The sequence below is a fragment of the Empidonax traillii genome, unplaced genomic scaffold (assembly GCF_003031625.1).
Source record: "Empidonax traillii isolate 1590-97213 ecotype Southwest subspecies unplaced genomic scaffold, ASM303162v1 scaffold22:size5013007, whole genome shotgun sequence".
Classification (NCBI taxonomy): Eukaryota; Metazoa; Chordata; class Aves; order Passeriformes; family Tyrannidae; genus Empidonax; species Empidonax traillii.
In genome coordinates, this window is record NW_020955215.1 from 3243718 (window position 1) to 3269886 (window position 26169).

Genomic DNA, 26169 nt, shown 5'->3' on the forward strand with positions numbered 1-26169 from the left:
TTATCTTTTTATGTACCAGACTACTTACAGTGTTAACCAAGGCTGGGGCTCCTCACTCTGCTCTGTACTTGAGACCAGGAAGGAAAAGAAGTCCCATCCTCAGGCATTATCCAGGACAGAATAAACAATGATAGGACAATTAGACATTCATCCTGCCAGCAGGACTTCCAGCCTGGCACAGGTGACATCACTACACTCCATGCCCTGTGTCACATCAGTTTCCACCTGCCAGGACCACCCTTACCCTTCCTCCCCACCCCCCCAAACAGCAGCAGGTTCTCCAGTTAAAGCCTCCAGTGGATTTGGGCGTGGATGGAGCAAAATCCAGCTGGGAGTCAGCACAGCTCCCCTGAGGAAGGAGTGGAATTCCAAAAAGGCATTTGTTTCTGAACACCCTGCCCAAAGCTGAAAAAGAACAGTGTCCACATTAGCGTTCAGAGTAACTGTTTCAAGAGAAGCCAAAAAGGTTCAGAAGAAAATAATTTTATTAAATCCCTGTTTAAAAGAGCAGGGGGAACTCACACGTGAACTCAGGTTGGTTGGGGTGGGTTTTTCTTTAATAGAACAAATTCTTTGTTTATTACAGATGCTTCAAAGTCCCTCAATGAGCCTTCTCACTGCCAGGTACGTGCCAGTTCAGTAAACCAGGTAAACAATTGTGTCCCCAATGTCCCTCGTCAGGCCGTTCTCAGTGACGCGGACGTGCCTCTGGGCCAGGTCGATGTGGAAGATGGCTTGTTCCAGGATAGGAGTTTTCCCTGCTTCCTCTTTGCCAAGGACTGGAACACGGCGGGGCCCAAGCACGGGATCATCAAACCTCATCAGCTTCACTTTGGAGAGGTCTGCACAGAGAGAGGGACTGGTCAGGCCAAGGGAGCTGCACATGAGTGAGCCAGAGCAATGCTTACCCCTTGGGACTTCCACACCTGCTCCAAGGAAATACATTCTACTGGGAATAAAAGTCATGTTAAGGTTTACACCAACACAATTATGTCCCTCAGTGGTTACACAGCAAATTACCAGCAGAAATGGGGAAACCCCACACAAATACCAGCTCCCAATACCACACTCCAAGCACTGAATTTGCCTTATCTGGCTCAGGACAGCTCTGAGTAACCAAACTGTTGTTTCTCATTTTCTGAGAAATGAGCTGCAGAGACTGGGAGGAAGAGGAAGGTCAGAATTGTATTCAATACAATTCCCTATTAAAATATTCACTGATAAAAGACTGCTAAAGCAGTCCAAGAAAAATCCGTAGGAAGCCTGCGATCCTTCAGCCAAGCCTTCCTGCAGGTACAGCCTTCCAGCCCTGTGCCCAACAGCACACTGACACCTTCTGGGAAGAGACAGAGGGAATCCCTGTTCCATCTCCCTTGTTTTCAGGAAAAACTCCTCTGCTGTCACAAGTTTAAGCATGAGGTCCAGATTTCCCTTTACACCCCGCTCACAGTGCTTCAGATTGGTTTGATTCTCAGTCCCCTCATCCTTCACCAAAACACAGCTCTGTTCCTACTGCACCTACTGCAGCAGCACAACCTTCAGCAGCTCACTCTTCCACTTCTGTCCTGGAGATGGTGTTCTCACCAGGTGGGACAGCTGGACACCTGTGCTGGTGGTTACCTTTGATTCCTCTGTCCATCTTCATCAGGCGCCTGATCACGGTCTCTCTGTTGTCCCCTTGCCTGATGTCCATTTTTGTGGAGAAGTGGCCATTGGAGGGCTGAGGGTTCACCAGGAACACAGACACACCAGGCTGAGGGAGACAACACAGACCTTAAAGGAGAACCTGTGCTTGTGATCCCTGAGGGGAAACATGAAACTTAAAAAATAAACATCTGCTGTCCACAAATCTTCTGGGGGATAATATCCCTTCAGAACTTACCCAGCAGTGCAGGATGCCAGCACTGCCCCAACTCTAAAATACAGCCCAGGAGTATAACAAGGGTTTAGGACATATTTAGGGAAATCAATGCTATTTTTACTCTTAAAAGAGCAAGAAATATTCATACATGATGGATGATCCTGTCTGAGGGAAGTTCTTAAATGGGGCATTTACTTTTGATTTGGGTTTTTTTTTTAAAGTTTTAAATTATGTTTTTAAGACTTCCACTACCCGAATTTCTGATTTTACCTCAGTTCTGAATACAGAAAATGGTTTTCCAGGACAGCAGTCTTCTTTGATTTTATCTTCTGCTTCAGAAGCAAACTTCACTTCAATATGATCCAGCTGTAAAACAAAAAAGATGGGAGAGGAGGGAATAAGCAGGAGTTTAATGGCTTTGGAAGGAACAGCAGAAGTTACAGCCCCATCAAACACCTGTTCGTGTGTGAAAGTGGTAAGTAAACCTGCACCGACATAAGGAAACAACAGCACACCTAAAACCATAAAATCTAGTTTGGAAGGGACTGAAGTGTCACCTGCTCCCTGTGTGAGGTGCACAAAGATCCCACCAGTGAGCTTCCGAGGGCAGGGATCCCCAGAGACTCCCCAGCCTCTCTGGGTGGCCTGTTCTGAGGATACACTGCTGTCCCCACAATGTTCCCCCACCTTCACAATCTGCACCCAACTCCTGGTCACTGTCCCTTGTCTGACTGGCAGCCCACAATCCCAACAGAGGTTGGCTTGGTCACCCTTAACTCTCTAAGCAGCACCAGCTTGATCTGAAATCTTCCCCTCAGCCAGTCTCCAAAAGCCAATTGCCTTCAGGTCACGCTCTCCAGGCTCCCCCAGCCTCCCTCATGGTCCTCTGCTCAAGAGCCACCTGTCCCCAAAACCTCTGTGAACTGGGGGAGGGTGAGGGGGGCACAGCACTGACACAGCCCAATTTAGACTCAGTGGAGCTGAGGGGTGACCTCCTGACTTGCCCAGTCCTGTCCTACACAGGTGACTCCCTGCAATGTAGGTCAGCACCCAGTGTGGCTCCCTGGCAGGGACAGCACAGCCACACCAAGCTCCCATGAACCCTGAAAACCTCCCAATGACCCCCAGATCCCTGCAGCAGAGCTGAGGGCACGACTGGGGGTCATCACATGGGGTGAGTCTGCACTGGGGCATAACCTGACAACTCCTGCTCAATTTGTCCCACATGAAAGATCCCCTGTTTAACAGCTGTGCTGACCCAGTGCTCCCTCCCTCAGCTCAGTGGTTTTGCTGATTAACAGATAGTTTAAAGTAAAAGTTGTTGCTCACTCTTGACTTTGTTCTGACATGGGACAAGCCCAATAAAGTCACACTTGTTTCACACTGTACAGGTTACATCAAGCTCTGCAGTATATGAAAGAGGTTCTTCACCCAGAGTGGTTGGATGCTGGAATAGGCTCCCCAGGGAAGTGGTCACAGCACCAAGCCTGACAGAGTTCAATTAGCATTTGGATGAGACTCTCAGGCACATGGTGTGTGGGAATAGGTGCAGGGCCAGGAGCTGGCCTTGATGATCCTTGTAGGTCCCTTCCAACTTGGCATATTCTGTGATATTTATTTCTAATTTTTCAAAGAGTTGGTTTTGGTTTGGGCTCTTGGGGTTGGTTTTCGATTGCTTTAGTGGGCTTTTGTTTGAGTTTGTTTTGCCTGAGTTGTCCCCTCACTGCTGTGTTTCCTATTAAACTAAATTCTGTTCCTCATATGAAGCAGCACAATTGCTACCAGACTGGATCCCTTTTACAGAGCACACAGTGAAAAGCCTTTACCAAAGCCTGCTGCAGTCAATGTGCCAAGGTAGGAGCCCAAAGACTCTCATCATTCTTGCTAGTAATGCCTTGAACCAGCTCCTTCTCAATTCCTCAGCTGGAAACATGTAAGATGCAGGCTGGCTCAGAGAAAAATGTCTCTCAGAAGTCTCACTTTACTCTCACAAATACATCCAGTATTGCAGTAAAAAAAAAGCCCTGTTTTCTGGGACCATGTTTGCATAGCCCACACCTACCCCTGTCTCATGTCTAGATTGAACAAATTTATACACCTTCATTTGACAAGTGGAAACAGACAGTTGCTAAAAAACTGTTACTTGAGCAATGTATACAACCAGAAGTTAACCTAAACAGGCTTAGAGCCTTAGGGAAGGCTGGTCCTCCAGGTATCCCAATAAATGCTGAGTAGTGGGTGCCAAGTCTGTACCAACCTCCAGGGAATTTGTCAAATAGACAATGTTCTCCATGAGCACTGCACGCTCGTCAAACTCCAGTTCCAGATCAAGAACACGCGAACCATTCTTCTCCAGGTTTTCCTGTCAAGGAGGGGGAAAAAAGGGTATTTAAAACCTCTAAATGCTGGAAGCAAAATGGTGCTTCGAAATGGCAAACTATCCACATTAGTCATGAAAAGAACAAGCTAGTAAATCCGAGAGCTCTCTGCTGGCACAACACTAACGTCGGAGCAATAATTTTCTCGTAACAGGGTTTCTTCTGCAGGGAGTTGGTGACACTGATGGGAGGAGTAAGAGCAATTAGAACACGTTTTTAATATAGAATTGAAAAGGTGTTTGACATTCACAGTTATTTATAATCCCTACTTAATGTGCAGGTTGAGAATTCACAAAATCAGTCAGCATTTCAGTGGCATTTCACAGCAGGAAACTCAGGCTTATGACCCAGTTTAAAATAAAGGACGAGCCCACAACACCTGGACGTGCTCACAGCAGCCGTACAACAAGTTCTCTGCAGGGAAATAACAACCACTTTGTATGTTAACATAAAAGTAACTTAATTAGTCCAGAAAGCCAGCAGCAACAGTCACAAGAGACAGAGCATTAAAGGCAATATAAAAACCACGCAAATTTTTTTTTTTTTTACTAAAACAGAACTTCCTCTTCAGAGTTTAATCTGCCCCTGCCTGGCTCTCACATGCTGAGCCAGCTGTCTCCTTTGAAGCTCTGCTTTGTCAGCCTCAGCATGGTTGTGGTTTCCTGGTTTCCTCATCAGTTTAATGTGAAAAATTCCCTTTTAACACGGAACTGCTTCCTTTTGTAAATCACAGAGGCTCTCCTACATTTCAGCCCTCCTCTGATGAGTGGGAAGCACAAGCAGAAGTGCTCCTTGTACTGTGGAAGTGCTGAATAATTGGTTTCAGACAAAAACACTCTGATCTGGGGAGTCTGAGGTCAGATGTTTCCATGTCTCTATGTGAAATTGCTTATTCTCTTTGAAAATGAAGGGATGGAGTTTGGGTAGACCTCAGCACAGCAGCCCCTGTGAGCCCCAGGATCACTCACTGCTGCCACACTAACACCAAAAACCAGGAATGTTTCAGCCCTAACTCAGAACTGAGAGCTTGTCTGATCTTTCTCAGCTGGCTCAGTGGATCTGACACATCCCTACAGCTCTTACAAACTTAGGTGGGAAGCTCCAGAGCTGCCCAGTGCTCTCTGCTCCTCTGAAGGCTTCCAAGCTCCCATGAAAAGAGATAATCAGAGTAACCCCATAGAGAGGGCAAAGAGCACCTCCATTTAGAACACATGACAAAGCTTTTAAATGGAAGACATTATCAGGTGCATTTCAAAAATCAAGCTAGAACTTAAGGAGAAAATGTAAGTTTTTTTATATTTATTTTTTCTATTACTAATCCCTCTCAACTTCTACAGATCATGAGAAGTCAAAGAAGTTTTAAATCCCACTCTGCAACTCCTCTTTTTGTACAATTTTGTGAATTCTTTGCTCCTTGGCCCTAGTTGCTGCATTGAATTTTATCTGCAAAAGCAGGAAGAAAAAAGTTCCTTTAAAAAAATGGAAGTCAAGATTTTCATAGGCTTCCATGACTCAGGGAAAATAATGGAATACCAGAATATTAAGTGATAAACATAAGAATTGTACAAAAAATCCATAATTCTATTCAAGGCTCAGAACAGTCCCTTTTTATCTCCCATTAAAGCACTGCAAGCAATTAACTCTGGCCTTGGTTTTAACTCCCAATTTTTTTATGTCTCCAGAGCAACACCTGATTCTCATTTCACCATGAAAAACTGGAGAAGTCAAGTATGATACATTTAAAATGCAGAGGAATCCAGGTGTGTTTGAAGCACCTGCAAGCACCAGGCCTCACCAGGACCCTGAGCTCACTTGGGCTAACTCGTGTAGAGACATTTTTATTATGTATTCCTTCCACAGATGATAAAGATGTTTACAAACAAACACAGGAAGATGTCAAATAAGCAAAGGGCAGAAGGGAGACACTTCATTGACCAAAGCTTTTCCTGTACCAGAACTGTCCCTCTGACACTCACCTTCACCATGGCAACAAAAGGCATCACCTTCTTCATATACTTCTTCAGCTCTGGCAAGGTATTCAGCTCACTGGCAATTACTTTATTATCTGGAAGTTGACCTCCACTGGCCTAAACACGGATGAACAACCATTGAAGAGAACAGGTATTATTAAAAAACTTGCCCTTTAACATCATATACCCTCCCTGCTTTCCTATAAATACCAGCAAGGTTTGCCAGCATCATTGATTCCGCAGATCATTTACTCATCCCTTTGAAACATCAGCCCAAACAGCATTTAACACTTATACAGAAAAAGAGCCTATACAATGCCCAGAGGTGAATACCCCCAGAACTCCACATGAGGAATATTGGTTTATCTCAATGCCACAAGCTGGAATAGTCAGGACTCCCTAATCTATCAGCCACAAACCAGGTGTGTTCAAGCCCAGGATGGTTCATTAGGATCCTAAAAGCCACTCTGAGCAGTTTCCACATGTCAGAAGCACAGATCCTTCCGCTTTCAGAAAGGATTATTTCTTCTTATAACTGATTTATTCCATTTCAACCTATTTCTTGCAACACTGCTGAGTGGTACACACCTATTCAAGGATCAGAACAATGCTTCTAAGCCCACTTACAGAGTAAGGCAGCATTAGTCTGTCAGTCAACAATATTTCCACAGAGATATACTTGGGGAAAAAGAATATTTTCAAAGCTAACCACTTACAAATGAAACAAATAACAGAGCATGGGTATGTTTTTGCTCAGATTGTCAAAACTAATAAAATCTGACGGTCAAATCAATGACAGTCCTTGGGACATTTTCATTAAGCGCCAAAACTTACTGTACAGCTGCAAAACCATAAAGAAAATTAATCTATTGAAATCACTTGGTAACAGCTTATAAATTTTTTACAGATAAAAAAAAGAGCCCCAAAAAATCAGGGAAGCAGCTCAAGGGAACAGGAAGGGAGCAGCACCTGGAAGTGCTTGCGCAGGACGGACAGGGTGGTGTGCTGCCAGGGAGGGTAGTTCTTCGCCACATAGATGGTACAGTGAGAAGGCTTCTGGGCAGGTTCTTTAGTGCTTTTCTGAGGAAAAAAAAAAAAGTTAGGAAGGAGTCCTTAGGCATTACAGAGCACACACATTATCAAGCACACATAGACAGCCTTCACCTTTCCTTTCACAGGTGCCATGTAGCTCTTGAGGCGGAGCCGGAGGTCGTGAGCTGCTTCCATCAGGTACTGAGAGGAGCGAATCAACACCTCATCCACGGGCCCTGCTGCCGGCCAGGAGGCTCTCATGATGGAGTCAGGCTTTGGAGAGAGGAAGAAGGGACATGCACTGGGGTGTACACACATTATCTGGTGGGTTTTCCAACCATTATAGCTCGATTGGAAAGTGGAGTTCGAGCAGTTCGGACCTCAGTGAGCGCCCACCTGTTACGAGGTCATAAAGGAGCAAGCACACAGCCAACAAGTACTTCTTTGCACGTGTGTTCAGGACTATACAATCACAACTATGCAATCACAACTGCCATATGGCTACAGAACTCCATCTACAAACACAAGGCACTTTAACAAAACTAAGTTTCATGCACAAGTATAAGAATATTGTATTGTTTGGCTTATTTTGAGATCACCTCCTTGTGAGCAGACAACCAAAGGGACTGGTATTGAAGCTGCATGTATCATCACAGCAACAGACAGGCTCCCTGCAGTCACTGCCCCTGGGACAAGGAGCTACTCTGGCCCTTTGGATTCTGACACGTTTCTTCTACTTGCACATGAATAACACCTGACATGAGCGTTACTGAAATCCAGCAAGAGCTTAGATCTGAATCAATGACAGTACCTTCCCCAGCAGGGACCAGATGTGTTCACACAGGTGGGGGCAGATGGGAGCCAGCAGCAGAGTCTGCACCTCGATGAACTGGAACACCAGCTCCCTGTGCATCCCCTCGATCGCCAGCTCCCGGTACTTGTCCTTCGCTGCCTGGAACACACCAAAACAGCCATGAGCCCTCCACTGCCAGGGAGAAACACTCACACACTTCTGGGCTCTAACACGCCTTCACGATGTGAGTAGCTTATAATAATCCACTATTGAGTTCTAAGAACTGTATTTCCCTGACGCACAGGAGCGTGAATCTGCCAGTTGGCCATCGGATTTTTGCATTAATGTGGTACTTTAAAAAAGTGTTTATTGGCACAAACATAAAAGACAAAAACATCCACAGCTGTGTATCAGGTGCTGTCATCCCAAATAGCTTGCATACAGATACTAATAAGGACTAAGAAAAAGGCAATGAATATGATCTATCATTACACATAATTCAGCCTATTCAATCCTACTCCTGAGTATCTCAAAGCAGCCACATGAAGGAGTGTCTGTAATTCATTAAGTGGAGCGGCACAGCTCTGCAGACACTCTGGAGACATGGTTTATGGAGGATATCAAAAAGCACTCTGCTTCCAAACAATTTTGTTGATGAATTATCTGGATTTCTTATGAAGAGTTCCTTATTACAAAGGAGTTAAAGAAAAGCAACGCTTTTTAATAGTGTCCTTTTTTTAAGCAGCTTTTTGCTTGTATTAGAATATCAGGACTATTTACAGGATCCCATTTGTCGTCTTCTGGATATTTGTAAACTGACACAAGCAGACCTCTACAATTTCAGATTTATTCCACTGAAGTACTCATTTCTTGGCACAATTCTGATTCCAATTCAGCTGTATAATTAAGGATCAGAGACAGCAGGATCAAAAGAAATCCACAAAGTAACAAATACCAGGTGTCAGTTTCTTGCACCTCAGAGGAGCCCTCCTACCTGAAACTCAAAGAAGCCAGTTTTCAGAGCTTCCTTAAACATCATCTTCTCATAATTTTGTTCTGTCTTCATTATGCCTGCATTCATCTCACTGTGGAGGGATGGGAAGTGACAACATCACTACTGCGTAGTCTGCCCCACATAATGGCAGTGTCACTGTCACCAGTGCAGCCCAACCCCATCACCTGTTCTGGAATGTGCTCTGTTTTATGGAACTCATTAATTTGTAGGAAAAAAAATAACTACAGGATTGCTCCTTGCAAGGCAAAAAAAAAAGTGGCCCAAACTGTACTGTTAACCTTTGTACCATACCTGGCAAACACTCTGTCGTTGAAGGTGTTGGCAGGGCCGCTCCTCAGGCTGTCCCTGTTTGCAATCATTTCCTTCACCCACTCCACCCACGTGTAGAGACGAAGAATACCAGCATCTGCCATGGCTTCCACGAAGTTGGCATCTTCCACAGTGTCTCCAGCATCAGCCAAGGCCAAACGCATGCCTGAAGGAAATGGGATCAGCTACCGTGGCTGGATGATAACGGATGCCCTTAGCTGGCAGATATCCCTGGAGCCCTGTGCCTCCTGCACCTGTGGCAGCTCCCTTCAGTCAGAGATGATAAATGCAAAGCAAAGTCACAAACTGCCTGGCCAGCCAGAGATGCCTCAAAGGAGGCACTTCACCTGGGAGAGGCACACTGCCCTCCTTGGGAAGGGACCAGTCAAGACACTCCAACCAGGAGAGCAGCACAGTCAAATGTGCTGCTCTCAATACAAATACAGCCAAAACACAGGAGTGGGGAAGAAGGAACATGAGCACTCATGGATACAGTGCACAAACACTGCTCACCAACAGTGTGTGTCTTGTGTTCTGATCTCTTAAGTGAGTGCAGAAGGATGAAACAGGCCCTCCCTGGAGGGCTCAACCCCAGGAGCAGCTCCTGGCTGAACCAGGTGTTTTGCTAACACACATCCCAGTCTTCCAAACAGAGTGCAGCCTTTCAACAAGAACAGGTGGTAAGTGGCAGATTTATTGCCATTCAATCCTCCAATAAACACATTCCAATAAACTCCTTAGAGCAAAACAGTAATTTTAGTCATTTTGGCATAATTGACAATCAGATGCAGGTCAGAACACACTCACCATCTGCAGAAAACTTGTCAACAGCTTGACTGAGGGTGAGGAAGTTGCCTGTCGATTTAGACATCTGAAAGAAAGACAAGAATGTTTGTTTTCTCACACATCCCCTGTGTTGGTGGATAAGCAAGAGAGACTCAACAAGGGTTTGGGTAAACCATTTTCTCATGAATCACAGCAAAAAGCACTTGGTACATCTGAACAAGGTCTGACAGCAAAAGCAGACTGAACTGTGCAAGCACTCAGCACCAAATTATAATCCCAGAAATTCCCTAAAAATTAAATACCACTTCGAAATTGGCATTTTCAGCTCACCCTGCATTGATTTGTCAAGAAGGACTCTGCTTGGTTTCTTGGTTTGTTTTTTTTTCTCATATCAGACAGTCTCCCAGGCCTAATTCCTGGGTTTAGCCACTCTTAATTCAACTCAGTGTCAGAACTCACACACATTAGCAAGTTATTGGCACAAACTCTTTCCTCCCACTGCACCAATTTCAATGCTTTACAAAGCTGAACCTTAATAAAATAAATAAATCACTCAGCATTCTGTATTACCCTAAAACTTAACAGACATGCACTGAACTAACTCTTTACTAAACTGGCAAGGCTACACAAGAGCTGACTTAAGAGAAGTGCTCCATAGAATCAGAGGAAAGGAAGGTCTTTGATGAATGAAAAACTGGAGGGCACCAATGAAAAGAATTTAAGTATTTCCCCCTCTTAAATTTCAAGAAGAATTTTCCAGTCTGGCTGGTAAATGCCTATTTTGACAACACAAAAGCCATGTCATATGTGAAACCTCACTGTACCTTTTCAGAATTGAGGAGCAGATGTCCATTGGCTCTCACAGCTACTGGCCATTTTTCTCTGTTTGAAGACAAGATACAAAGCATTTGGCCAAGTAAACACGTTTTCTCTTTTTTAAAAAAGAACAAACATTTTATGTTCCAGTTTGGGATGAACGCCTTAAGTGGAATCTTCAAAAAGATACCTAAGGGCTGTCTTAAAAATACTAAGGAGTGTCTTTGAAGATGAAAAGAACTGCAATATAAGGGCTACGAATTACCATTGCTGAAAGGCAAAGCAGGGAGCAGTGCACCTGCAATTCTAGTCCATTTATCTCACCTCCCTCTATTCAGATACATTTAATTTAAAGGCAAGTGACTGGCACTGCCCAAGAGCACACGACAGCACTGGGTCCACATATCTCTACCCACAGAGGAAGCAGATATCAAATTTCCCACAATCATCTTTACAGCAGTACATCAGAAACCCACTTTTCCTATTTATAGTTTTATACAACCCTTAAACACAGGTTCAAGGGAATGCAAACAGTATCTTCATCCGAAAAGCACCATGTGATGGGCAAAGATTCTCAGTCTAGCACAGTCAATGGGAATGCACCCATCTATATATGAATACATATATATGTATACTCACACACATACATATATATACACACATACACACAGTCTATTTTAACCATCCTTGAGAAGGTATTAAGACAACGTCATAAAGTCATGCAAATTCCAGTGCAGGAATACAATTAACGCTGGGAAATCCACAGGGATAGATATTGCAGAAAAAACAGGTGAAATAATGGTAAAACCTCTCCCGTTTCAGTAACTTCTACTACAGACAACTGTGTCAATGCTGCAATATGAAAGAATACATTTTCAACCCAATTCTCAGTGTTGTACAGTCCAAAGGCCATTAGCAAATGTAGTGGAACTACAAACTCTCCAGCTTTGCCTCCTGCACACCTGCATCACATCCCAACTTACCTTTGCTCTGACCACATGGCCACATGATTGTAGAGGTAGTATGACAGGTGATTTGGAACGAGATCTTTGCCAGAAACTCTGAGATCCACAGGATACCAGAATTCAAACTCCTCCTTTAGCTTATCCAGCTTTTCTTTTGGAATCTCAGTTTTAGGAAATGGAGCTGCCTTGAAGAAGATGTAATCCCAAACTTCTTTGCTCATTTGATGGGCCCTGCACAGAATCAGTCCCACATCAAGATGTCAGGAAAAACTCCTTTCACACTCCACAGCATTTTTTACAAGGCAGCTTAAACCTGTTGATCCATTCTCACAACACACTCCATGTGATCAGCAAACACCGACAGAGAGTGCCCAGGTCCTTTGCCTGAAATCAGATGAGTAAATCCAACAACAGAAGCAAACTCAGAACTGCTCAAGCCATGCCCTGCTTAAACTGCCTTTTGAGATTTCACAAGAAAGCATGAAGGCTCCCATAAAGAAAAAGTGATTAATAAATAAAGCATAATCTTTGTTGTCCCAAAAACATCATCACCTCTTTTCCAGCTGTCACCCCCTCGGCACTACCTTAACTGACCATAGAGAGCCCATCACTAGCACGTATCATAGAGCCATTCCTTCTGGCTTCCATGGAAGTTAAAGAGCAGGAGGCCAGGGGAGAACTGCTGTACAATTCAAGGTCACCTCCTACATGGAAAACATTCCCACTTTGAACGGAATGAACATTTAACATCTACTACAAGGCACATCTTGCCAATTACTAGAGGCAGGATCCACAGTTTTGAATGAGAACACTGATAAGGTGCAACTTAGATCCACAGCTCTGCAGCCACTGGGCTGCATTAACACATATCCTTATTTCTACAGAGAAACTTTTACTCCTGGCTCCTCAGAACCTACCTGCTGTAACAGATACCGCCTGCAAGCATTCCAAATTAAATACTTTCAAACTGAAGCTTGCTAAGAGGCTCTGGACCCCCCGTACCTCCAGTACACATTAAACACCTCAGATGATGGTCCACGCCACCAGCCTAGAATAAATCTTACAGGCACTGATCTGCTGGTTTGGTTCTGGTAGTTCTTGTTCTACGCTTTAAATTCCTGTGCTGTGACTGAGCTTGTGTTTGGTGCCAAATTTGCTGTAACAGGTGAAGGTGACTGACATGATGGGCCATAAAACCCCTTTTCCTTCACCCCACGCAGCAAGTCCCAGTAAAAAGCATTTTGCCAAAGCTGTAAGATGTTATCTACTCACATAGGAGTGCACTCTAATTGTCCATTCTTAATTACATCAAATCTGTAATTCAGGGGCCAGGATGCTCACTTCAAAGCCTGTTTCCAGACATGACTAGCTCATGGGTAGCCTCTCTGTAATTAGAGAAGTTTGAGCCCAAATGACAGCCTTGCCCAGTCTCTCAGACCTATTTCTGTCTGTAAGAATCAGAATCTTTACTTTGGAAATGGCGTTCAGATGAGTTATAGAACTGAGTAAGGAAAGTTTCATTTCCAATGTGTAAGCTACTCCAGAAAGCGGTTCATAAACCACACAGAATTAGAGCAGAACCCTCAAGACACAACAGGAAGTGATTTTTTCAATTCCAGACTGAGCTGCACTATCTCATCTCTCTGATCCCTATCACTGAAGTTCACAACCATTCCAAACAAAAGGTCACAAAGCAGCCTTAAGAGGTTTTTTGGTACAAATGCCTTCCTCCCTCTTGCTCTGAAGACTTCCACATACAAGTTGTGGAGAAAAGGTGGTTCTAAGCTTCTAAGAGAGTTACCCACACTTAATACAGTGACAAAAACTAAGTGCTAAATCCTGCTCCCTCTGTACACTGCAGCCTACAATTTGTCATGGTGCAAAGCAGTCTCAGTAAGCAGAGCCACCTCAGCAGCCACTGAAACCAAATCACTCAAACACATGGCAAGGACCATTTCAAGGCAAGTCAAACAAGTACTGAAAAGGGTGATTTACTTTGCACACAGTTCTGCTTTCAGAGGCATTTCTCCTTCTCTCTCACACTGCTCACCACACTCCTTTCTTTCCTTATTTCCCCTCTGCAGACCTGCTGTAAACTTAGCTCACAGCAGGTTAAATTTAACAGCAATGCTTTTTAAACACAAAAGCAAAGATTCAGCATCCATGGCAAGTCTTTGTGCAGAGCAATTCAGGAGATAAGCATGCTCAATTAAAAAAGAGAGTTTAGTGGTTCATTCTCCTTACCTGATGCCCAGAGGAGATTCTCCTTGGCCCCTCAGGTTCCCTCCCTGCAGCAGGTGAGCCACTGTGTAATAGGCCATGTAGATGGTGGAGTCGGAGAGAGACTCTATCAGCCACTGCTCATCCCAAGGCAAGCGGGTCCCTGGACAGGGGGAAGGCAGCTCTCAGGTACAGTCAGCACCACCCCGATCAACAGGCACCACTCTCAAGCACACATAAGCAGCTTATGACTTTCAGGGGAACATATACACACACACACATATATATACATTAGTACTCATGCTTTTAAAAATAATGGTTTTAAAAATTGAACTATGCATTTGAAAATTTTACTCAAGAGCAAACGCTGGTTTTGAATCATTTTCCTGGCAGAGCTCAGCTCACAAATGCTGGCTGTGGGTTATAGTGCACTTCCAGCAGCTGTCCCATGTCAGGCTACACAAGATGAAGGCTAGCCAGAATTTAAGGCCAACACCCAAGAAATGGTATTAGTTGCCTCTCCTGAGTTCCCTTCCAAATCAGTGGCCTAGATAAAAAGCTACCAAGACGCTGCAGACTCCCTGTAGGAATGCAAAAATAAACTCAACCCTGGCCACATGCATTTCCAACAAAGCATGCCTTCTCTGGGATACTGATCCAAGATGCAAGTTGGATAATGCTGTTCCACACTTCCCTATACCATTGGGGATGCTAGACAGCACTTAAACCTTCCAGATGAAACAAGGACTACCATCCTCGTGAAGCACTGAGTGAGAAAGGAGTGTTTGGCCTACCTAAGCCATATGTCCTGGAGCATGCATGCTCTTGTAGCCAACTTAAAGTAGCTTCAAAATTTCTCCTGGTCTCTTCACAGAACCTGTAAGAAAGAAGCTCCTACTGCTCTCAGCCCTCTCAGACCCCACCAGCAGCTGCAAACAGTCACTCCCCGTTACAGCCACGTCCATAACTCACGTCTCCAGATGACTCAAGCACTCTGAGGCCTGTTTCTTCCAGTTCACTTCACCATAATCTAAGTACCTACAGTCAGGAAAGATTCATTGTAATAAAGCAATCCAGAAATAGGATACAGTTGGAGTCACTTTATAACTACAGCTTTACTTCACTTACCACTGGTCACAAAGAGCCACGACACACTCATCACCAGATCTCGACATAACTTGTTTCTCAGGTTCCATATAAATCATGGCTTCATCCTAAGAGTTGAAAGGGCAGTGAAGGCTGAGATTTAAGTATTTAACAAAGTCTTGAAAGTCCTGACAACTTACTAAAAAGCCCAAGAACACCAAGTCCCTCTCTCAGCATTGTTCTGAGCTCTGCAGAGACCCAAAGCACCTGAGGGCTGCAGACCCACACTGGGGGTTTTCCAACCACTGTGAAAATGGACAATTCAGCAGCAGCTGTGTGCACACTGTCACATACCTTATCCACCATCAGCTTCTGAATGCATTTCTTGACATCTTGAACTTTTTGTCCTTTGAATTCATCCACCAACATCACCTGTAAAAGATGGGTCACAGGAGATGATTTTTAAAAATTTAACAAGAAATAGTTGCTATAACTCTTTAGATCAATAGAAGGAAGCAGCAAGTACCACAATCTTTGACATGCAAAAAACAAGAATGTGTGTTTTTCCATTAAGTGTAGCCATATTTACCCAAAAAGAGTTTGTACACACATCAGCATCCATACAGGTGATGAAGCACAAAAAGTCAGAAATAAAAACTGCTGCCAGCTGAGGAATACAAAGAGATCTACTGCACAAGTAATGACAGGAGGAAAAAGAAAACCAAAAATGCTGAAAAACACACATACAGAAAAACCCAAACAAACAAAAAAAAGGACGAAAAAAAGAAAAAACAAACAAACAAAAATTCCAACCCACAAAAAAAACAAACCAAAACAAAAAAAACCCAAACACACACAAAAGAACCCCACCACCCACAGCAACACCTTGTTCTTCTTGTATCAGTTTCCCAATCGATACTTGTAACAAAATGGATCAGCTCCCCAGAAGGTGACCACTTGACCATCAGGTTATAAATCTCAGTTTGCACTCATGCATTCCTCCATTCTCTTTCTCCAGTTCTGCATCACTTGTCAAACTGCAGAACCTGGCTGCAGGAGGAGTCTAAATGAAAAGTTCTCTGGGGAAAAATAGTGTTCCTCTTTCTTGCAGTCTTTTTTTTTATTATTCTTTACCCACTTTTTTGTTCCCCTAATCAAACTCAGCAAGAAACCATAATCTTTTATTACTTACTCCCTCATAGAATCCTTTCAGGTACACTCTCTCCTTGGCCTCTGCAAGCTTCTCTCTGTCGTTCTGGCTCTGGATTTTGAGCTCATCACAGACAAAGGGAGCACAGAGGCTGCCATAGCCTGGGATTTCAATGATGGGCACCTGGGAATTAACAAAGAGCTGTCAAACCCCGCTGCAGCATCTAACACAAACCAAGTTACACAGGGCTTACAAAGTATTGGTGCAGTTCCACTCAACCAAAAGTTCCTGGCAGTCCCCAGGGTGGCTCCTGAGCTGCCCAGTTTTATCTCCTGACATGGCACCAGTACCAAGCTGTCCCAGCACTGGTTTGTTGAACCAAGGGTACTGCGACACACTGGGATGGCTTCTTGAGATTGCATTTTCTAATGAAAACTGACTCAGCCCTGAGGCTGCACTAACAGTGAGGGACATCAGCTCTTTGCATAGAACAGATACACTCATAATCTCGCCATTAAGGCTCAAAGGTTTGTTGTTCTTTTTTTTTTTCCAATCAACCAGCAGGTTATATTCCATTTTCCAAAACAATAATTCCCAAAAAAAATTTTCTCTCTGAAGTATAGCATAGAATAACAAGCCTTGGTTGCAACCCTTAACAAATCAAATATTATAATTACAGGAAAATGAGAAAAATTCACTTTTAAGTTTTTCAGCTCTTTCAGCTGAGGAGAACTTCAAATGGAAATTCTAGAAGAGACACGTACATCTCCTGGCTCATTTCTCATCAGTGAGTACAAGGTCCTGTGCGCTGCAGATGGACACATCTGGGTGCACTTACCGGCTCGAAAGGCAGGACCATTTCATCTCTGATGCCATACTTCAACCTCAAAGCCTTGAAAATTGGAAGGAAAAAAAAAAAAAAAAGCAATACAGATAGAAGAAAAATATTCTATTTATTATACAGCAAATAAAGCCACTTCCCTGCCTTCTCACCATTTCTCACACTTGAGTTCAATCCCCATCTCATTTCCAGGTGATTCTTTGCTGTAACTGTCTACATTTTAAGAGGGGACAAACTAATATTGCTCTACCTTGAAAAGGAATGGACAAAAATTTAATAGTCAGGGATAGTTGTTCAGACACTGATGTACTCTTGCAGTTATAATAGCAGCAGCTACTTTGAGTCTCATTTGAAATTTAGACAGGATCTTAATCTCATCTCTGGAAGTCATTTCCACAACAGGAATTAATTTCTGTCTCACTAGTACTCTTCTCTACCTTAACATGCAGCACAGGTTACAGGATTCTCGCCCAAAACTCAGACATGAAGTCTGAGAAAAAAAAAATCTGAACAATCCCAGCCGATTTAAGCTTCATTTATTTTTAACTACTTTGATTTCAAGTCAGAGATGGAAAAATTTCACTTAAAGGGAGTTTCATTGTACCAACTGGATATCCACTTTTGCCCCTCTTCACTATGGAAAGGAAACAGTAACAATTCAGTTAACAGACTGACCTGCTTTTTTTTCAAGTCTCTCAGGGCTGCAAAGTCATCCGGAGAGTCAGAGGGAACACTCGTCACCACTCCGGTTCCTTGGCAAAGGAAAAGATAAACAGATGAAAGGATTAGTCTACACATTCTCAATGCTCACTGTCCATCCAACAGGCTGTGCTGTAGAGTTACCTTTATCCTCCTTGATGGTGAGCATGGGCAGGGCATAGATAACCTTGTAGGAAGTGAACGGTGCCGAAAGTGCAGCGCCAAGAATCTCCTGCTCGGGACAAAGGAACAGCGTTACAGTAAATCACAGGGTTTCAGCCTAGCTGAGCAAGTTCTCCTAGCTGGTATTCTTTCTGGCATTCCTTACACACTGCAAGCAAATAGATTATATATATACAGCTAGGCAAGGAGAAAGTAACATATGAAAATGTGTGGTATGATTTCAGACAGCATATACGCTATTTAGGGGTAGAAAAGTCAAATACAGACAAAAAAAAAAAAAAACCTAAACTACAGGCTTGCAGAGTTTGGAAAACATAGGAAGCAGGAGGACAGTTTGTTTCTAAGTATCTAAAGCACATCAGCATCAAGGCTGAGTGACTTAGGAAGGGAGTGACTTAGGAAGTCAGTGTCAAAAGCTACATTACACCATGAAGGAAAAGCATATTATCAAGGTATTTCATGCACTGACAGGAGGCAGTCTAGATGTGGCAGCTGTCTTCTACCTCACTAATTTGACTGAATTCACATCATGTCTACTAGCAAAGGAAAAAAACTGAAGTATTTTCTACTTCATTCCTCAAAGCAGGATCAGGAAAGATGGTGACAAGTTGTAGTGAATGGAGATTGAGGGATGCAAACAGCTGAAGGTGTTTTGGATCAGGATGAACAAATGCCACTGTCTACACTTGCTCAAAGCAAACAAGTTAAGGACAGTAAGTCTCAAAACCACTGACATCCAACTGCTCAGCTAAGAAAGCTTCATTCACAAAGATGTACCAGAAATGTCAGCACCAACAACAGCCTTTTCCACATAACTGTTTCCAGCTATTCCTTCTCCCTTTCAATTCACTCTTCCCAGCAAGTAGAGGAATGTTACTTAAAACCATCCCTTCACCAAGTCATGCAAAAGGAGGCAATAGGAATGCATTTGTCCACAGGTAAGTACACCAGGTTACCCTCCCAGCAGCAGCTGTGGCTCGGCTGCCAAGGAAGCTGCCTGCTGCTTGTTTTAGCCACTAAACACTCCAAAATTTCTGTAATAGCACCTGTATTTTCTTTACAATTAGACCTCCACCATCACCTTTATGCCTCAGAGGACCAGCTAGGCTTGCCCAGCACGCTGCAGGATGCTCACCTCTCCCATCAGCTCCTTGACCACAGGCACGACCCCATTGTCCTTGGTGAAGCCCTGGTAGGACATGTTCCTGGCAGCGCGCTGGGTGCAGATGAAAATGTCCCCATTCCTGGTCTCAAAGCCGATGTACTTCATGTCTGGGCGAAGCCAGCAGTTGGTCTGGCCAAACATGGTCTCTGGCCTGAGCGTGGCAGCCACCAGGAAGATATTTTTTCCTCTCAGGCCACTGGCAGGGAAAAGTATTTACTAAGTTACCAAAACAAGAAACATTCCAGGTCACATAGAACAGGCTTTTAAGCCAATATCAACTTTCAAGTAATGTTTCCTAAAGGAGGAAGTGGGTCATTAATTCTTTCTGAATTCTGGTTTGTTGTTTGTTGGTTTTTTTTTATCTCCAATATGAGTTCCACACAGAGACAGCTCAAAACACAGACCAGGTCATTGAAGTGAGGGAAATAACTGGATGAAATTAAATTCTGCATTAGGCAAAACAGACTCTTTAATTCAATGGTCAGTTCTGGCCAGGAGACAGAGCCTATCTGCCACTAAGAAGTACAGACCTACCTCAGTTTCGCAGGGTAAGGATCCAACACCTTCATTTTTATCAGCGTGTACTCTTGAGGCCCAACACCCTACAATTCACACACACAGTGCAACAATCAATAACTGGCACTGACTCGAGCAGGAAAGAAAATAAGGTTCCTATTCTGTAGGAACCTAATCCAAACACTATTTAAGTTATAGATGCTTTCCCCAGAGTAAATCCTATTTTCATCCACATGGATGGCTGCTCACTAAAAAGCAGACTGCAGAGATTATACTGTATTCCTACACCCAAAAACTTGTCACAGACACTGTCTCTGCAACATCTAAGTTAACAACAGTTTGTTTGAATATGATGGAGTGATGCTGCTGGCACAGATTGCCAAAGAATCACAGAAACGAGCTACAATGGAAAATACCGTCCATAGTTCCAGCACTGACAACTGAGACCCGGTGACTCTGCACGTACAAACTACTCGTCGCTCCAAGATGCAATTTATTTTCCACTCAGTATTTAAGATCATAAGCAATGCATGAAAATGTCAAGTAGAAATATTACCTCTCCTGTTTGCCTGTCATGATCCATGCAAGGCTGTCCATCCTTAGGAGAATAAATTGTGTATCTAGAAAAAGGTATATTTTCATTTAGCAGTGAGTGCAATAATGTGTAGAGCAAGAGGAAAAAATAAAGTTCTTTGGGAAAGAGTTCAGTTTTTGCAAGAGCTTTTAGTATTGGCCCCTTTTTTGCTTTCAGTTGATCCCCACGAGCACAATCTCACACTTTGCTGGCACAACAACACGTCAGGCAGAGCACCAGCAATGAAAGGATTCTGGTTTCATGTGCGTGGAAAACACGCTCTAGAGTCATGTCACAGGGCTCTGTCTTTGGAAAGCTGAGCTTATCTACACTCCCAATAAATCCAGATCTGAAGGGGAGCTTACCTTTTGCCAAACTTTATCTTATTTCTTTCCCTTAATGTCAGGAATTGCCATCGCACAAAGGAATCATAATAGGGATTGACATTTGTAGTAATGAAGGAACGCCTCCAGTCCACCTGGAAATGGGCAAGAGGCTCCAGTAAGTAAACACAATCAAGAAATTATAGCAATCTCATAATAGCAAAGTTATTATTTTAAAACTAAGAAGAATTTTCTCTCCAAAAAGACAATGCCAGTACACATCCCACAAAGGCTGTATGTTTAAACACACGTTTGTGCCTGGTCTCTCAGAGCTGAGATGTCAGAGGCTTGAGCTCCCTCCACTGACTGGGAATTTTGGGGGGTTTTGTAGTAGTTTTAACCAGCCGCTCAAGCTGAATTTTAGCAATGCCTTGTTTCATCATCTCTACCTGTCTTCATTTTTTAAAATCTGTTGTCAGCAGGACAAACACCTTTATTTAATATCACATCATTATTCTTCTTAAAACTACTGTCAATACTGACCACAGACCAGTTATCTCACATTGGAACCAGAAGTCATAATTCCTTTATTTGACAAATTTCCAGTTGTGACCACAGCACAGGGTACAAGCTCTATATATGAAAGCATTTAATTATCATCCCAGACCATGAAAAGGCTGAATGAGTAACTCCACAAATACCTGAAACATTTCTAGAATAATGTCAGTATTATGCAGAAAATCTCTGAGGAGAAGCAGCACATTCACAAACACAGTAACAGTAAAGTTATGGTTGCCTATGTAACTAAGATTTGGATTTCCCAGAGTTACCTTCAATCCCATGCTCTTCAGATCCTGCACAGCGAGGGGAGGGAAATAATCCAGCCAGTGCTCAGCTTCAGAAAAACTGACCACTTCTTCATCAGACAGGCCCAGAGACTTCATGATTCCCCACTGGTATTTGGAAGAGCCAGTCTTGGCAGCAGCCTTGCTCTGGAAGAACAGGTGGAATCAGGAAGACAAGTTATTAGAGTTTCCATCCTCCTCTCTTTCCTACCTTGTACTCACTGCACACTCCCCAACCCCTCTCTTCCCACTTATTCCATGCAGATGTCCAACACACCTGCAGCAGCTGTGCCACGACAACCTGGCAAGGAATGGCCTATTCCTGCTCAGACCCTTGGGTGTTTGCACTACAGAGAGGTGGAGAGCCCTCCACTACACCCTTGTACCAAAAACCTTTGCTGCTGTCGCTTTGCTCATGGTACTTTTCCCAGCTATTGTCCTTTGAGTATCTCCTGTCTCTCCCCAACAGCAACTCCCTGCCTGTGGGAGCAGGAAAGGTCACTCCTTCTGTCATGTGGAGAAACCCAGCACTGACAGCAGGGCAAGCTCTTCAGCACACCTCAAAAACATACACAAGAACATCTCTAAGCTTTTCCTCTAAGCTTTTCCTACACTTGATTCTTTGCCTTGCTTTTTGATACTCCCACAATCCTAAATCTCATTTAAATACCTGGTAAGCCAAAACGGTTGAGATGATTTTACTAGACCATATCCTGCCAGAATTGGTTAGATACCAGTTTATAAAGGAATAATCAGAACAGTAGGTATACACATGCCATGCCCTACATCTGAAAAAGCAGGGTTATTTGCTAGAACCTGTTTGTGAATGTTTTGTGAAGGGTTAAAAAAAAAAAAGGGAGAGAAAAAATGAGAGTATTACGCTGGATGATCACCAGCTACCTTGGAAAAAACAATGAAAATATTTGTATCACGAGTTTCTTTGAGTCCAAAAGAGGAAAATACTGCAATGCACACTCTGAAGTTTTGAGAGCCCAGCACAGCTCTCAGTCCAGGAAGGCTTTAGGTTTAAACTTTACCTTTTTGCCTTTTGCTTTGTCTTTGATGATAATTTCTTCTTCTTTTTTACCAGAATTTTCTTCCTCTTCCTCCTCCTCATCAGGAAACTCTGGTGGGCAGCCATACAGTTCCATTTCTCTTTTCAGCTTATCTGCACAAGCCTAAACAGAGTTATTGGGAGTGTGTCAGCACTTCTCTGGGCTCTGGCTGCAATCACAGCCCAGGACTGGGTTTTACTGATAACACTTTGCATTTTGCTACAATGTTTTAAACTTCTTCTGGACCTTGTATTAACTTCTAGGAGATCCTACTACTCCCAGAACACATGCCTGGGTAGGAATAGGATTATTGTGAGGATTTTCTTGCAAAGAAAAACATACACCAGGTAAAATTTAGTTTTGCGGCATTTTCTCTTCTAGGAAATGATGATACACGGTTCAAGCACAGCACACCTTTACTGCAAATGCAGGTTCCAAATCACACTGTCCTGATGAATTTTTATATAAACTAAGGTGATGTTGGGGATGGACAGTAAGCAAGGCTCCAAGCAGCCTTAGGGATAAAATCCCCCCAGAAAAGACCCTCAGCAACTGCAGAGCTCTCACCTTGATGGGCATCCCTGTGCAGTGCAGCCCAAAAGGAAACAGGCAGCTCTTCCCCTTCAGCCTCTGGTATCCAACTGCAAACTACAGACAGGGGAAAAAAGGAACAGCTGAAACAGGAATGGCACAGGGCTGATCCAGCACTTCTCAAACCCAGGTGTGATTCCTTCTCTAACACACAGCCTGCACAGTGAGTGCAGGCACCCAGCTGGGAAGGGAATTCAAAACAGGAAGGTGAAACTGGAGCTTGGTACTGCCTGGGCTGCACAGGCATGAGCTTGTCCAGCTTCCAGGCTGGCCAGAGAAGAATGGGAGCAAAGAGATGGATGTCATGGAATCCCACCCACTAGTGCCCAAAACCTGCTCGCACAGCAGGCACAAACAAAAGAGACAGTCAGATCTCTTGTAAAATTTGAGCTGTTTAGCAGCACCTCCTAAAAAAAAAAAAATTCAATTGAAAGAATGAACAGAGGAAACACCTGCAGCCCCATCTTCTTGAATTCAAAGAGCCACAAAAGGCATTTCCCTTCAGCCAGCAATATTCCCACTGAAAACATGGGAAAAATGGAAAGTATAATAAGTCATTACTGAAGCTATAAAGGAATTAACAAGGCATTCTGTTAGCTTAAAACTGAGCTACAAAATCAGCATTTGTTTTGGGGCAGTATTTAAAGGTATCAGCAAATGAGAATATTTACCTCACATTTAGATAAGGAGAAAACGTGTCCCAGGTGCAGGCGGCCGTTCATGTAGGGGTAAGGAAAGGTAACAAAGTACTTTCCTTTGCTGAGAAGTCAAAGAATTAAAACAATCAGCTTTTAAAGTGACCATCAGACAAGGCACGAGTAAAACAGGTAACTGGAATGTTCAGTTATCAGCCCACAGTCACATTAAAATAACATTTTCCTGCCAGTAACACAAGACTTTGATTTTACAGAGCTGCTACCCTAACAGGCTTTGTCATCTTAAAAAAACCCCTAAACACAAAAAAAAAACACCCTCAGAGGACTGACAAAGACTGACATCACAAAGAAATGTTGAAATAGATATAACATGTTCTTGCAGATAATAAATTCTAATCCTGCTTCTGTAAATTAATTACTGCAGAGGCTTAAAGTCATTTATTTAACCTCCCACTGTCTGAGTTCAGATTTTAATGGCACGTTGTAAGTAATCACTCCTTTCACAGGAGTGTACTGCTGCAGTGAATTTCAAAGATGTAAACATTGTCTTAGTTGCTTTGAGAAGTCAGGTTCCAACAACATAATACATCTTCAGGACACTGAATTTCTACCTCCACCTTTGCACTCTATTCACACCTTGTCTCTTCCTTTCACACGCTCCCACTGATCCACAAACACGCAGGAATAAAGGCCAAGTCATTTGTTTGCTTGCAGAAATTACCATTTAAGAACCCACCACCTGTTGCAGCACTTCAGTTATTATCTTGGTTTAGTCTGACTTTCTCACACAGCAAATATTAACCTTATACTGCCAAGGTCACTGCTTTTCCAGGCACAGACCTTCCCAGAGAACTCATTCTGTTCCCCCAGGCAGCCCCTCCACAGTGAGAAGAGCATGGATCGCACTGATCCCAAAGGAGCTGCGCTCCCAAGCACACTGTGTGCTCACAGAGAGGAAACAAGTTTCTCAGGGATGCTCTGGGGCAGAAATAAAACCAAGAGTTAAATGGTCTTTCCCAATCCAGCAGAACACTCTCTGCACCTGTGAAAGGCTCTTCCTCCCTGCAGCTCTGCTCCATCCCCTCCTCAGGGCAGAGCCAGGTGACTCCTGCCCACTCCTTTGGAGCCAATTTCAGACAGCTGAAGACTATTGTGGAACCAACCAGGTGGGAGAAAACGTAACCCAGGAGAGAAGCACCGTCTACACTAACACACAGCAGCTCAGCAGTATCTCGCCACAGGAGCAGAAAGCCATTATCAAAGCAAAACTGTAACTAAACCCAGCACAGGTGGAAGGCAGAATGGTCTAGGAAGGATCAGAACGAGCCAGGTGACAGGGCACCTCTGCAAAATAGTTCATGTAAGAAAAGAAATCACAGCCCCTTATCTGAGGAACAGTAATGGTCACACATGTGGTTCCTCCACTTCTACACAAAGCACAAGAGACTGGCCTACAGCAGGACCAATGATTTTGTGTAGCACTGTTCTCTCAGCACAGCAGAACGGGACACTCCCTTCATCAGAGTGAAACCTCCCAGTAGTGAGGGCTCAGGCATCACACTGAGGAACCTCCTCCAAGTGTACAAGTCACCAAAGAGAACGTGGTTTTAAAACCACAGAGGGCACTGGCACTGCCAAGGAACGAAAAGGCTTCTCTTGTCCCTGCTGGAACTTGGCCACACACGTACTCAGCTGCTTCACGTCATCAGCTACAGCAATGCCAACAATGTGTGAGTGAGTCCCCACAGCTGAGCCAAGAGCACTCCTCACTCCAAAGGGGCCACTCTTTCCCTCCCAGACTTCGAATGAAAAGACATTCCAAGCAGTGAAAGACAAAACCTGCAAAAAAAAAAAGCACTCAGTGGTACCTCCTTTGGTCCTTCCTGTCCGCAGCATTGATCTCAAACACTCGCTCATGGTCCCACTTCTGCTGGATCTCTCTCTCAATCTTCTTCAGGAAATCCACCTTCGCTGTCCCTTTGCGCTCCTGCTCAGTGGAGAAGGGGAAGAAAAGTCTGGTTGGAGTTCACAACCACAGAGCTGTGAGTTATCACAGAACTCTCCTAACTCCCCTGGGTTTGCGAGCAGTACTGTGCTCACTGCAGCACCACCCCAGGGCAGAGCAGCAGTGCTGGCTCTGGGCAAACCTGCACCCTGAGAACCATCCTTCCAAAGCAGGGCCCTGGATCCGCAAGGGAAGGGGTGACAACCTTTCCCCAAGGCAAAGGAGGCACGGCAGCCAAGTAACACACACAGAGATCATCTTGCCAATAGTGAACAAACTCAGAGTGGTCTAAACCAGGGAGACAGGAATGTGCATAAATTATACAATTAAAAAAA

General features: G+C 43.8%; 1 protein-coding gene across 1 annotated transcript; it reads right to left on the reverse strand.

Annotated features, from left to right (window-relative positions):
• Window positions 1-530: 530 nt before the first annotated feature.
• Window positions 531-25816, reverse strand: LARS (leucyl-tRNA synthetase). Its single transcript, XM_027902236.1, has 31 exons — window positions 25698-25816; window positions 23845-23932; window positions 23150-23230; window positions 22565-22705; window positions 21513-21674; window positions 20725-20837; window positions 20342-20405; window positions 19804-19871; window positions 19240-19465; window positions 18066-18153; window positions 17898-17974; window positions 17220-17273; window positions 16424-16564; window positions 15586-15663; window positions 15274-15359; window positions 15118-15183; window positions 14940-15022; window positions 14170-14308; window positions 11944-12156; window positions 10969-11026; window positions 10166-10229; window positions 9341-9524; window positions 9029-9119; window positions 8053-8193; window positions 7374-7514; window positions 7179-7289; window positions 6216-6326; window positions 4119-4223; window positions 2132-2227; window positions 1621-1753; window positions 531-842 (listed from the first exon to the last, which is right to left on the reverse strand). The coding sequence occupies exons 2-31, from the start codon at window positions 23893-23895 to the stop codon at window positions 637-639; spliced, it is 3372 nt and encodes a 1123-aa protein (XP_027758037.1). The 5' UTR covers window positions 23896-23932; window positions 25698-25816; the 3' UTR covers window positions 531-636.
• Between the last annotated feature and the right edge of the window lie 353 nt (window positions 25817-26169).

What these genes read in the sequence shown, in the direction of transcription:
- LARS (XM_027902236.1), bottom strand. Translation starts at nt 23,895, where the DNA reads ATGAACGGCCGCCTGCACCTGGGACACGTTTTCTCCTTATCTAAATGT. An exon ending in ACAAAGCAAAAGGCAAAAAG is followed by an intron (nt 21,675 to 22,564) that starts GTAAAGTTTAAA and finishes CTGTTCTTCCAG; the next exon opens with AGCAAGGCTGCTGCCAAGAC. An exon ending in CCTTACCCTGCGAAACTGAG is followed by an intron (nt 19,466 to 19,803) that starts GTAGGTCTGTAC and finishes TTTCCCTGCCAG; the next exon opens with TGGCCTGAGAGGAAAAAATA.